We start from the raw sequence: 13,768 nt of genomic DNA, 5'->3' as shown, positions 1-13,768 counted from the left end.
ATGTAACAAGGAGAATTTGTAAGCAAATAAAAAAACATTTTATATTAAATTAACTGTCAAACTTTCATGTCTTACTGTTTAATTTCAGTCACATGATGTTCCTTTAAAGTAAAAAGATGTTAGAGTCATGGTGTTTAACGTATTTATGGTCTCTTGGAAAATATAAACACAAATACACTTTTACAGATGAATCCATAGATGGACCTGTTCAAAAATACAATTTCATAATTGTAAGAAGAGATTTTTAGAAGTCATAAATGACATTATTTTTTTAATATTTATTATAAAGTTTAAGATTTCACATATCTACTCTCTCCTAAATGTCAGGAACAAGACAGGATACCAGGTCTTACCATTACTGTCCAACATTGTATGTGAGGTCTTAGCCAGTCCAGTAAAACAAAACAAAACAGAAAACAATTAAAGGTGTACATGTTGGACGCAAATGGATGACGCTGGATGGATATCAGTATTTGCGGATATTATAACCCTATGCCTTGAATATTCAAGAGAATAAACTGAAAAATTATTAGAGCTAATTAAAGAGTCCTACAAATTGCATATATGCAAAGTCAACATGTAAAAGTCAGTAGTATTTCTACATATCGCAATGATCAGCTAATACATATGACACAAAATGGTACTCACAAAGAAAACTATATAGTAACCAGAAATAAAGATGGCTAAAAATATGCAAGACGTGTATTAAGAAAACTATAAAATTGTACTAAACGCATAAAAGTTGTAAATAAATTCTGTATGATCATAATCCGTATCCTAATGAGATTTTTCACAAATTCTGGAAAGATTTTGTTTAATCATCTAGAAGAGAAACTATTCAAAAATAGTCAAGAAATTTTTGAGAAACTCTCTGTGCTAGAAATAAAGATAATATAAAACTGTAGTAATTAAAAGTGCGGGAATGTATGTACATTAGAAGTGCATTCATGTATATACCAAAAAAACCCACGTACAACAATGTTTGTAGCAGCAGTATTCTGTGGATCAGTTTGGGGACTAGCGCCTCTTAACAATATTAAATCTTCTGATCCATGAACGTGGATCTCTCCATTTATTTAGATCTTCCTTAACTTTTTTCAACAATGTTCTATAGTTTTCAGTGTACATGTCTTGTAGTTATTTTGTTAAAATAACTTACCTCATATTACTTCTAATAGTTTTTTGGTGAATTTTTTAGGGTTTTCTGTATACTGTAAGAGATTATGTCATCTGCAAATAGAGATAGTTTTACTTCTCCCTTTCCAATCTGGATGCCTGTTATTTCCTTTTCTTACCTAATTATGCTGCCTGGAACTGCCAGTACTATGTTGAACAGAAGTAATGAGAGTAAAGATCCTTGTCTTGTTTCTGATTTTAGGGAGGAAGCATCCAGTCTTTTACCATTAAGTATAATGGTAACTGTGGATTTTTCATCTTTGCCCTTTATCAGGTTGAGGAATTACTCTTTTATTCCTAGTTTGTTGCTTATTTTTATCATAAAAGATTGTGTCACATATATATGGAATCTAAAAAAAAAAATGGTTCTGAAGAACCTAGAGACAGGACAGGAATAAAGAGGCAGACATAGAGAATGGACTTGAGGACACAGGGACGGGGAAGGGTAAGCTGGTACGAAGTGAGAGAGTGGCGTGGACGTGTATACACTACCAAATATAAAATAGATAGCTAGTGGGAAGCAGCCGCATAGTGCAGGGAGATCAGCTCGGTGCTTTGTTTCCACCTAGAGGGCTGGGATGAGGAGGGTGGGAGGGAGACGCAAGAGAGAGGAGATATGGGGATATATGTATATGTATAGCTGATTCACTTTGTTATACAGCAGCAACTAACACAACAACCTAAAGCAATTATACTCCAGTAAAGATGCTAAAAAAAAAAGATTGTGTCATTTGTCAAAAGCAATTAGTATATTGCATTAATTGATTTTGGGATTTTAAACCAACCTTTCATTCCTGGGACTAATCCCACTAGGTCATGGTATATAATTCTTTTTATATGTTGTTGGAATAAGTTTGCTAGTATTTTGTTGAGGATTTTAGCATCCATGTTTATAAGGGATATTGGTCTGTAGTTTTTTGTGATGTGTCTGGTTTTGGTATCAGGATAATATTGGCTCCATAAAATGATTTAGGAAGTATTCTGTCCTCTTTGATGGCCTCTTTCCCTAACCACATCCAGCTGTTAAACTCTATTAATTGCTCACTGATTACTCTATTGTTTCCAGCATTTTCCTGGAGAATAAATTCCTTTACAGGCTAAACCAATCAAATTCAGGCTTCTTAAAAGGGACAGTTCCCTAGGTTACTGTTTGAGATTTGTTCTGAAGTCAAGCAGTCTCTTCCTGTTGTCTATGAGATTTTCCTGTTTTTCCTAGACAGACTAGCTGGCCTTCATTTTAGACATGTCCAGTGAGTCTGTCAGTTGCCTCCCAATTAACTTTCATAACAACCTCCATTGTTTTCAAGAGCACCTTTAGGCTTCAACTTTTCCACGTTGTAGTAAATGAAATCAGTTGCTTTGAAGAGAGGCTAGGAGCTGTTTTATGGCTTGCTTCTCTCTCTCTCCCGGAAAAATTTCTGATGCAGGGCTCTGTAGTTGAGGGTGAAAACAGTGGAATGCTTCCTTTTTCTGAGTGTCCGTTGTTGCTTTAGATCTCAGTGCTCAGTTGGTGGGGAGGGAGCAAGTAGCCTCAGGTCTTCTTGAGTTGACATTGAGGCCCCAGTATTCTTACTGGCCACTGCACCTAAGATAGAGCCTCCATCTCAGAATAGGGGGTGGATAGAAGGAGGGAGCTCCCACCTCTCAGCAGCAATCACCAAGAATTTAGCCTCAATAGCAGGTAGCTGGGGGAGGATGAGAAATGCTGACCCCTGCCCCTTCTGGGAAGAAAGCTCCCCTAGTGGCTGGGGAGAGAGACAACCCTTGTTCTTGGTTACATCAATCTGGTATGGAGTTTTCATGTCAGTGAGTGGGGAAGAGGGAGAAAAGGGGTGTCTCGGTTCAAATACAGCAAACTCACTGTTCTTACTGAATTTTAGCAGATTTTCTTGAGTAAATGCTTCTTCATTTGTTCTATTTCCTCGAAACCATTTCCAGAGACTTAATTTTTTTTTTAATAATTTCTACCAGTTTCACTGGTGCACAGGTCTGCAGTACTCCCTTGCTTTGTCATGCAGGAAGTCCCTCCTGTATGACAATTATTAGCATTCCAGGGAAGCCAATTCCTATTTTCTCTACATTAAATGTTGTAGGATTTTGAAGCTAATTTTCAGCAGCAACTTGATTATATTGTAACTGTGGAGATAAAACTGTTACGAAGTTATTTTAAGGTGTATTCCAAAGATAAAGAGAAAAGTTTTATTAGATTTATCTATTATTCATTATCCTATCATTATTATATATTATTGAATGTTGTCTTCAGTTTTCTTCTAAATACAAGTATCTTTAGGTTAAATTGATCTTAACTATGTTTTATTTACAGGGACACATGGAAGGAGAGGTGTGGGGTTTGGCTACACATCCTTATCTGCCCATCTGTGCTACTGTAAGTGATGATAAGACCTTAAGAATATGGGATCTCTCTCCTAGTCATTGTATGTTGGCTGTCCGGAAACTTAAAAAAGGTAAGTGCCTCTCAGACTTGAGCATAGATCAAATTGTCACAATTATTTAACCCTCACAAATGTAAGAAAGCAATAGTAAATATATAAAAAAGACTTAAAATATTTATTCTGTGTCTACTTGCTCATGATGGTATATGAAGAAAATTAATTATACCCGGTCTTTGCTTTATGGGACCTACTATGATCATGCCTACGCTGAGTCAGTTTTTAATATCATTTTGGAAAAAAGAATATAGGATGAAAACAGAAGCTAAGTTTTCTACCCTTTATGACTATGGATTATATATAATTCAGAATCAGAAATCAGGAAGGCCTTAACTTAAAAAGGGGTAGCAGAGTTGAGAGGAGGGTATTTTGGGATGAAACAGAACTGAACACATTTGTAGGAGGTAAATGAGGCTACCCTATCAATATAGAGTGACAAGAGCTTCAATTGTTGGAGCAAGACTGTTACTATTAACTTAGGCCAGATGAGGATACACAATAGCTTCAAATTTCTTTTTTTTTTTTTTTTAAACATCTTTATTGGGGTATAATTGCTTTACAATGGTGTGTTAGTTTCTGCTTTATAACAAAGTGAATCAGTCATACATAAACACATGTTCCCATATGTCTTCCCTCTTGCGTCTCCCTCCCTCCCACCCTCCCTATCCCACCCGCTTCAAATTTCTTAGTAAAGTGGTAGGGAATATTATTTTATAGCGTGAGGATATTGTAGGAGGAGCTCTAGCTGAAAAAGTTGGGAATTGTGACTGAAAGAAATGTGATAGCTTAAGCAGATGAAAGTAAGAATTGCTAGCAATGTGAAGACCAAGCTGAAGTTAGGTAACATGTTATAATTCAATCAGTTGATTTATTTTTGCTTCCTTATATTGACTTTTAAGTCAATAGAAGTCTATTCTCTTTTTCTAGTGCTGTTATTAAATATTTAACATATATGCTTAACTAAAAATCTGAAGTTAATCACAATCTCTGGAACTCTAGAGCTCTAGTCACTGTCCTTCCCTTTTTTTTCTTTTTTTTTTTTGAGTTATTGATGTTCAGCATTTTCATTCTCTGGTGTGTGTGTGTGTGTGTGTGTTGTATTCCTTTGTTTTTTTCTGAAAGACTAGGGAGAATTACCAGTGGTTGTGTACATGAACTTTCTGTGTGAAGGGTTATAGTAAGATTTCAAAACCACAGTCACACCTCTTTGTGCACAGAAAACCACTGTGTCAAAAGATTCTTTCCTTCCCAAGTCCATTGGAAGTCCTGACCAGTCAGATTTGGAACATACTTGTTTTTATTACCTATCAGATTTTCTTTCCTTTTTTAAATTGAAATATAATTGACATAGAACTTTACATTAGTTTCAGGTGCACAACATATTGATCCAATATTTGTAAATACTGTGAAATGATCACCGTAATAACATGACTACACACACTAACAAATTTTTTTTTATTGTGAGAAGAACTTTTTTTTTTTTTTTGGCAGTACATGGGCCTCTCACTGCTGTGGCCTCTCCCGCTGCGGAGCACAGGCTCCGGACGCGCAGGCCCAGCGGCCATGGCTCACGGGCCCAGCTGCTCTGCAGCATGTGGGATCCTCCCGGACCAGGCCACGAACCCATGTCCCCTGCATCGGCAGGCGGACCCTCAACCACTGTGCCACCAGGGAAGCCCGAGAAGAACTTTTAAGATCTACTCTCTCAGCAGCTTCCAGCTATGCAATACTGTATTACTAACTGAAGTCACCATGCTGTACATTACATGTCTATGACTTCTTTACTTTATAGCTGGAAATTTGTACCTCTTGACCCCCTTCACCCATTTTGCCCACCCCCCCACTGGCAACCACCAGTCTGTTCTCTGTATCTTTGAGCTTTTTTTTTTAGATTCCATATATAAGTGGGATATAGTATTTGTCTTTCTCTGTTTGATTTATTTCACTTAGCATAATGCCCTCAGTGCCCATCCATGTTGTTGCAAATGGCAAGAGTTTATTATTTTTTATGGCTAATCTTACAGTGTGTATGTATGCATATATATGTATATACATACAGACATATCTATACCACATTTCTTTATCCATTCATGCATTCGTGGACACGTGGGTTGTTTCCATATCTTGGCTATTGTAAATAATGCTGCAGTGAACATGAGGGTTGATATACCTTTTGACTTAGTGTTCTTGTTTTCTTCGGATAAATACCCAGGAGTGTAACTTTTTGAGGATCTCTGTTTGTTTTTTTAACCTCCCTTCAATTGGACATTATTATTGTTTCATGCAGTGTTTACTTAGATTTATCTATGCTTATGCATTTCTTTGTTCACCTTTTCTTCTTGTATCTCAAACTTTTTCTTTTGTCATTTTCTTCTAAAATACAGTTTTAGAATATCCATAATAAGGACTTGTTGGAAATTCTCTCATCTTCCTCTGGATGAACCAGTGGCATATAAGACTAGGACAGTGGGAGTGGTCTATTTTGGCAGGAGAAATATTTTATCACTGACATTGCAATTCTTTAAAAGCAAAAGAAATTTTATTCAGTTTTATTGTTTTAAAATTTTTGATTGGCAATATATTGCCCCTCGGGGGAACTGTTTCCACTGCCCTGCCCTTGGTATACTACTAGGCTGAACATGTTTTCATTTTTTACTCTCATTCTTGAATGCTAATTTAACTGCTTCTAGAGTTCTTGATTCAGAATTATTATTCCTATGGTTTCCATTGTTCTCTTTTACATCGTTCTGCAGTTCTGAGGTTTAATAACATTGTGCATGTATGTGGTTTATTATTTATTTATTCTATTTAGGATTTGTTGTGTTTCCTGAATCTTTGGACTTATATCTTATATCAGACCATAAAAAATGTCTACCAGTATTACTGGCTCCTTCTAGGAGTAGATCTTTATATTAGGTTGTAGAGAAAAGTCATGATTCTGTATTTTTGTTTTTAAATATTCTTCTATACTCACTTCATTTTTCCTTCATCATCATTAATTCAAGAGGAAGACAAGTGGATTTTCATAACCTTAAAGGGACATGTATGGTTCATAACCTTAAAGGGACATGCTGGTTGACGTAATTATAACAAAATACTGAAGTCATAGTGGTTTAAATATTATAAAACACAGTTATCTCTTTCAAACATTCAGTAAGTAAATACTGTTTTCTTCAGAAAATGAACATGCAAGGATTATGGTCCTGAGGCTTAACATTTTATAACTAAGACATTTTTTTATTTTATTTTTATTTTTGGCTGTGTTGGATCTTTGTTGGTACATGCGGGCTTTCTCTAGTTGCAGCGAGTGGGGGCTACTCTTCATTGTGGTGCTCAGGCTTCTCATTGTGGTAGCTTCTCTTGTTGCAGAGCATGGGCTCAAGCTGCACGGGCTTCAGTAGTTGCAGCACGCAGGCTCTAGAGTGCAGGCTCAGTAGCTGTGGCGCACGGGCTTAGTTGCTCCACGGCAGCGGCATGTGGGATCTTCCCGGACCAGGGCTTGAACCCGTGTCCCCTGCATTGGCAGGCGGATTCTTAACCATTGCACCACCAGGGAAGCCCTAAGTCGTTATAGTTAATATAAAGTATCCTATGAAAATTTTGCCAAATTATCCAATTTTATGGTAACTAGTTATAGAATAACCAAAGTATAAATATGCAACATGAATTAATGTCTGAATTCTTAATGTGTATAAAGTCAGTATTTTCCAAATATTTGCTAGCCTTTGCACTTTTCTGTATAATGACATATTGGAAAATTCCTGTTAAAAACTCTTATTTATGGCTTTAGCTTTTAACTATAATCAAACCTGAATTTTTTCCTCCACCCCCACCCCCCACTACTCTTGCAACCACTAATCTGTTCTCTGTATCAGTTCATGTACCTTTTGGACATTTGTATGTCTTCTTTGAAAAAATGTCAGTTCGGATCTTTTGCTCATTTTTAAATCAATGTGGTTTTTTTGCTGTTGAGTTTTATGAGTTCTTTATTTATTTTGGATATTAGTCCCTTACCTGATATATAATTTGCAATTGTTTTTCCAGTTCAGTAGGTTGCCTTTTCATTTTGTTGATGGTTTTCTTTCCTGTGCAGAAGCTTTATAGTTTGATGTAGTCCCACTTGTTTATTTTTGTTTTTGTTGTTCTTGCTTTTGCTGTCAGTCAAAAAATCATTGCCAAGATCTATGTCAAGGAGCTTAACACCTAAGTTTTCCTCTAGGAGTTCTGTGGTTTCATATCTTATATTCAAGTCTTCAGTCCGTATTGAGTTAATTTTTGTGTGTGGTATAAGATAGTGGTCCAGTTTCATTCTTTCGCATGTGGCTGTTCTAGTTTCCCAACACAGTTTATTGAAGAAGCTCTCCTTTCCCCATTGTACATTCTTGACTTCTTTTGTAAGTTAATTGACCATGTGCACATGGGTTTATTTCTGGGCTCTCTATTCTGTTCCAGTGATCTGTGCATCTGTTTTTATGCCAGTATCATGCTGTTTTGATTACTATGGCTTTGTACTATAGTTTGAAATCAGGGAGTGTGACGCCTCCAGTTTTGTTCTTCTTTCTCAAGATTGCTTTGTCTACTCGGGGTATTTTGTAGTGCCATACAAATTGTAAGATTATTAGTTCTGTATCTGAAAACTGCCAGTGGAATTTTGATAGGGATTACATCGAATCTCTAGATTGCTTAGGGTAGTGTAGATATTTTACTAATCCATGAGCATGGATTGTCACACACCTGTTGATAGACATTATAAAGTTCCATAGGAATTGTGGGTTCAACTCTGTGCCTTCTAGGCCCTCAGCCTCTTTCTCCTCCAATGTAGTGTGTTTCAAAATAAGAAATCATCATCATACATATTTTTTTGTATTGTATATGTCAAACCAAACTGTCAACCAGTTATTTTATCTTCTACAGCAGAATTGCCTCACAGTCAATTAGTTATGTACCAAAGATGTTTGCGGCAAAATGTCTATGGCAAAGAAGCTTACAGCAAAAATACTTGATATGATTAGATATAATAGTGAGAAGAACCATTCCCACCTCCACCTCTTGATTTCCAGACCCATGTATTCTGCCTGTGAGGTAGACAGCACCATATAATGGTCTATGCTGTGAAGCATATACCACATCCTATAAGACAAAACTCTGGTCTTTCAGCATACTGTTTCCCAAAAGGTGCTATAAATTAGTTTTCAGTAAGCCATTCCATCATTCTGTTAGTAGCCCTCGGTGGGTGATGAGGGTATGTGATAAAATTAGTTAATTCCATGGGTATGAGCTGAATGCTGCACATCCTTCACTCTGAAATGAGTTCCTTTATCAGAAACACGGAATTCAGTGATGGTGGATAAGGTATTCTGTGTGTCCACAGGTGGTGGTGCTAGCAGAAGCACTGTGAATAGGGAAGGTGAATCCAAAGTTCATGTGTATTCCAGTGAGGATGACTCTTTGTCCTCTCCATAATGGAAGAGGTCCAATGTAATCAGCATGCCACCAGGTGTCTGGCTAGTTTCCCTGGGGAATGGTGCCATATCAGAGGTTCAGTTGGTCTCTACTGTTAGCAGGTTGGACACTCAGCAGTAGTGGTAGCAAGATCAGCCTCTGTAAAGAAAAGTCCATGTTTTTTTAACCCGAGCATAGACTCTGTCCTTGCCACCTTTGGCTCACTAAGCAAGTGCTAGCTGGCTAGGAAAAGAGGCTGCCTGATGTCCATAGAGCATATTATTTTGACCATCTGATTATTGAGAGCCTCCTCTGCAGTGGATGCCCTTATTGGGCTTTCCCTAGGCCACAAAAATCTTCACAGCCTATGCCCTTTCTGAGAGTTTTACGCACAAATCTATTTTCTAGATTTCCTTGTCTCTGATCTTCCAATCCTGTTTCTTCCATCCCTGAGTGTTCATTCAAATAGTTAACAGTGGCTAATGAATCAGTGTAAATCTGTCTATCTAGTTGTCTCTCACTACAAAAGTGGTAAACCAGATGTACTGCTTGAAGGGCTGCCCACTGGGAAGTTTTACTTTTACTGCTGTCCTTCAGGGTCACCCCTGAGTGGGGCTATGATGCTTTCAGGCAGGTACCAACATATTGTGTTGGAACATCTGTAAGTCTGGCTCGGATTTCTTCTTCCTCAGTCAGCTGATCATAATGAACACCTATGAGGCCATAGGTGTAGATTGAGAGAGAGAAGAGGCCTTGCACTATAGGATTTATTGCTGAAAGATTCTGAGCCACCTGTTGTTCATATAAATTACTTGTAACTTCCAGATCTCTCTAAGCCTGGTCTTTTCTATTCTGTGTCCAGTTGATGACAGATTGCTGTTGTGTACACCCAGTCAGTGGCTAGGTTGGTCATGTAGCTTTCAGTTCATGAAAGAAAGCTCAGGACATACAGTCACCTGATATTCCATAGTTAGGCATTTACTTACTGTCTAATAAGACCTAGTAGCAATCCAGAAACTACTTCTCAAAAGGAAAATAGTTATCTGTAAAGGAGGGCATGGAATTTCTCCCAGTCCGAAGTATGCTTCTTTGGTAGCTTTCCAGAGGTTCCATACAGCATCCCTATTTACTATAGACACTTGGAGTATCATTGAATCTGCTTGATCATAAGACCAAAGTGGAAGATCAGCTTGCCTTCTCTTGTTCTGGTCCCCACTGGAAGCTTATAAGTGGCTTGATAGATGGAGAGAGCAGCTCACTCAAATGTGGTATGTGTTGCTTTCCAAAAGGCCTACCAAGCATTCTGCTCCTTTTGTTCGTGGTAGGTGATGGGAGGTGTAGCAACTTGTCTTTCAGTTGGAGGGAATGTCTTGACATATTCCAGATCATTGGATCCACAGAAACGTCACTGAGGTGGCAGGGTTCCTGAATTTTTGTGGGAATTATCTGCCACTCTCTTGATTCACTTCTGTCTTACTAAGGCATCTAAAGTATTATGCTTGTTGCTTCCTGCTCCCCAGATCCATTCAGCATAATGTCATCAATGTAGTGGACCATTGAGATGTTTTATGGAATGTCAAGATGATCAGGATCTCTGTGGACTGTATTATGGCAAAGAACAGGAGAGTTGAAATAGCCCTGAGGCAAGGATTTGAAGGTGTCCACAGATACAAGCCAGGTAAAAGCAAACTGCTTCTGGTGGTCTTTACAAATTGGTATGGAGATAAAAGCATTAACCAGGGCAATAACTGCAGCGAAATGCTAGGGACTGTGTTAATTTGTTCTAGTAAAGATCTGGAAGAGTAGCTTCAATTGGAATCATAACCTGATTAAATTTATTATCCAGAGTTATTAGCTAAAATCCATCTTATTTCAGTACAGACCAAACAAGCAAAGATGATGTGATAGGTATTCTTACCCCTGCATATTTCACGTCCTTGGTAATGTCACTGATTTTTGCAATTCTCAGGCTTATGGTTTTGTTTCTGGTTGTCTTAGTAGAGAGGAATTTCCAGGGGTTTGTACTTACTTCTTCCTGTTGTAATGACCCTTACCCCATGGATCACAGAGCCAGCCGTAGAGCATTCTACAGGTTGCCAGGTGTATCTATTCAACTTCAGGAATTGGGTGGGGTCCACAGACCACCTGGGTCCACTATGATTCAAAATTGGACTTAGATTCCATCTATCACATGATCACCATAAGGCCCCACTTTTACTGCTTGTACAACAGCAGCTTTTAGTGTTCTTAAGAACTAGTGTCAGTTCAGAGCCCATGTCCAGTAATTCCTGAAAGTTTGGATCTTTCCTTTCCTTCAGTTCACAGTCATTCTACTAAGCGGCCACAGATCCTTGGAGAAAGATTTATGTTATACACTTGTGACAGTGCTACAGGGTTCTTCCTCATTGGAACTTGGCCCTCCTTCAATCAGGGGGCTCTGAGTATATGAATTGGCTTAGGTCTGAAAACTGGTTGAGAAACTGTGACTCTCCATTGTGGTGATTTAAGTCAGGTGTTTTAGCCACCAGGTCTGGAGTTTTTCCTACTTATAGATCAAACACTAATCTAGTAAGTTACTTATTTTGTTCCTGGAGGCACCATGATTAATTAGCCACCAACAGAAATCTCCACAGGCCAGCACATTCTGGTTATTAGTACATCCCTGCTGCCGTTTTTGATAAAATAATCTACCTTATTTTTGTTGGTTAAGTGCTGCTGCTTGACCTCTGCTTCTCCAGGATTATCTTTTGAATCAGGGAGCCCATATTAATGGTGACATTTCCCATTCCTGACCTTTATGGGAGGACAGTCACAGAGCTTTTCAGTGATGCAGGTGCTGCCCTTAATTAATGTATTTCTCAGTGCTTTCATGAAGGGACTATTTTCTAGACTTTTTCAAGGGATGTAATTGATGGGAGGGTATGCAGTTTGCATGTGAAAAATCTCCTCCAACATTCTTACCTCCCTAGGGTTTTGGATTTCTTCCCGTATATCAGAGGTCAGCCCATACATCAACTCCAGCCCACCTCCTGATTTTATAAATCAGGTTTTATCAGAACACAGCCATGCTCATTCTTTCATGTGTTGTCTAGGTCTGCTATTGCACTACAGTAGCAGAGTTGAGTAGTCTGCAAAGCTGAAAATATTTACTCTCTGGTCCTTTAAGAAGTTTGCCAGCCTCTGCCTTAGGGCATGCTGAGATTTGATCCGAGTTAGGGGTCTAGTGACAGCAAAGGAATGATTGTGATGGTTCTTCAGAAGGTTAAGCATCCTCTGCAAGGCATCTGTTTCGGAAGGTGTGTCTTCTCAGACACTGGAGAGGAAGCTATTTGCATTGGCCAGTGAAACTCCAAATAACTCAGAAGTTCAAGATTCTCAGTTTTGTCTGAGTCCAGCCAGATGCTCCCACTCCACGGTTAAGGGTTCTCTTCCCAATCAGCGGCCTAACTTTCACACAAGAAAACTTGGTGAGTGTGTGAATTCAATTGACATTGTAAATATTCAGCAATATCAGCCCTGTCAGAAATTCTTCTAGGTTTGTCTTGGAAGTTCTCTACTCAGACCATGACTCGTGCTGAGAGTTTAAAAGAACCTGCGCTTGTTACTTCTTTCTGTAAATGCTCTGTGTATTCAGTGTAATCTTTTGTACAAACACAGAACTTGTGGTCACCATTATTGTTGTAATGGTCAAGGGCAGCAGCCGCTTGGACTCCCAGGGCACTCAGCTTCAGTGGATACTTCACAGTCAACCACAGGAGATAGCTTCGTTAATTGTTATGCCAGTGCATACCTTGGATTGCTAGCATCCATTTCCCATTGACAAGGGCTCAGCACTATGCTCAGGCCCAAAGAAAGGCATGACCAAACCAGTTCTGCAAACCCCATCTTTAATGGTCTGTCTCCTGTGACCACTTCAGTACCAGTTCTGTATCAATCAGAGACAGAAACCACCCCAGTAATTTGAACAGGGAAAATTTAATATGGAGTGTTAGCTAATGAACGGTGATTTAACTACTAAAAGGTGTGAAAGAGGATTCTAAGGGGTATAGAAGTAGCAGATGCAGAAAGCAGCTACTACCCATAGGGCTAGTGGATGGTGATCAAGGAATGAACTTACAGGGTGGACCCTCCCCTCTTCCCCCAGGCTGAGATTCAGATCTCTTTGGAGAGGGCGTAGGTGCCTCAGGAACATACAACCTGCCAGTGGAAAAGAAACTTGCCGGAGGGCTGATCTAGGAGATCTGCTATGATGGCAGAGAAACCCCCCTGTTCCCCCAGTTCCTGTCCGCTAATTGATCCACTGGTTACAGCACAGCAGAAGGAAGAAAAGTCCCTTCCTTCTTCTTTGGCCTTGCAGGAACCCTCCAGCACCCTCTACTGGCCAAAACCAAGTCAACTGGCAATGGAAAAATGTCCATAGGGTCCTGCTCCAGTAATCATATAGCAGGAACAAGGAGGGTGGATTTGGAGCTGAGAGGCAATAAATTAATATCAGGCCTTCTCCAGTTTCATGGCTATAACTGCTATCTGTGTGCTATTACCTCCCTTATGTATATCTCTAGCCTGTATATATCTTTTCCCTTGAACTCCAGAGAAGTATTAATGTATCAAACTGGCTCCTTGATGTCTTCATTTGAACTTCTCACAGGCATTCATAACAGGTAAAAAACCAAACACTTGTACCTCCCCTAGTTTTTCCC

The 13,768-nt window shown here is 38.9% G+C and overlaps 1 protein-coding gene across 3 annotated transcripts in view; it reads left to right on the top strand.

Annotated features, from left to right (window-relative positions):
* Nucleotides 1-13,768, top strand: part of EML5 (EMAP like 5) — a 162,665-nt gene that overhangs the window by 98,683 nt on the left and 50,214 nt on the right. For all 3 annotated transcript variants that reach the window (XM_027120256.1, XM_027120258.1, XM_027120257.1), the window contains exon 21: nt 3,500-3,641. In XM_027120256.1, the coding sequence (XP_026976057.1) occupies nt 3,500-3,641 (142 nt within the window). The remainder of the gene's footprint in view (nt 1-3,499; nt 3,642-13,768) is intronic.

Source organism: Aethalodelphis obliquidens, unplaced genomic scaffold (genome assembly GCF_003676395.1).
Source record: "Aethalodelphis obliquidens isolate GAN/ISIS:26980383/991018 unplaced genomic scaffold, ASM367639v1 scaffold21, whole genome shotgun sequence".
Lineage (NCBI taxonomy): Eukaryota > Metazoa > Chordata > Mammalia > Artiodactyla > Delphinidae > Aethalodelphis > Aethalodelphis obliquidens.
Note: the sequence above shows the minus strand (reverse complement) of the source record. Positions and strands in the feature narration are given on the sequence as shown.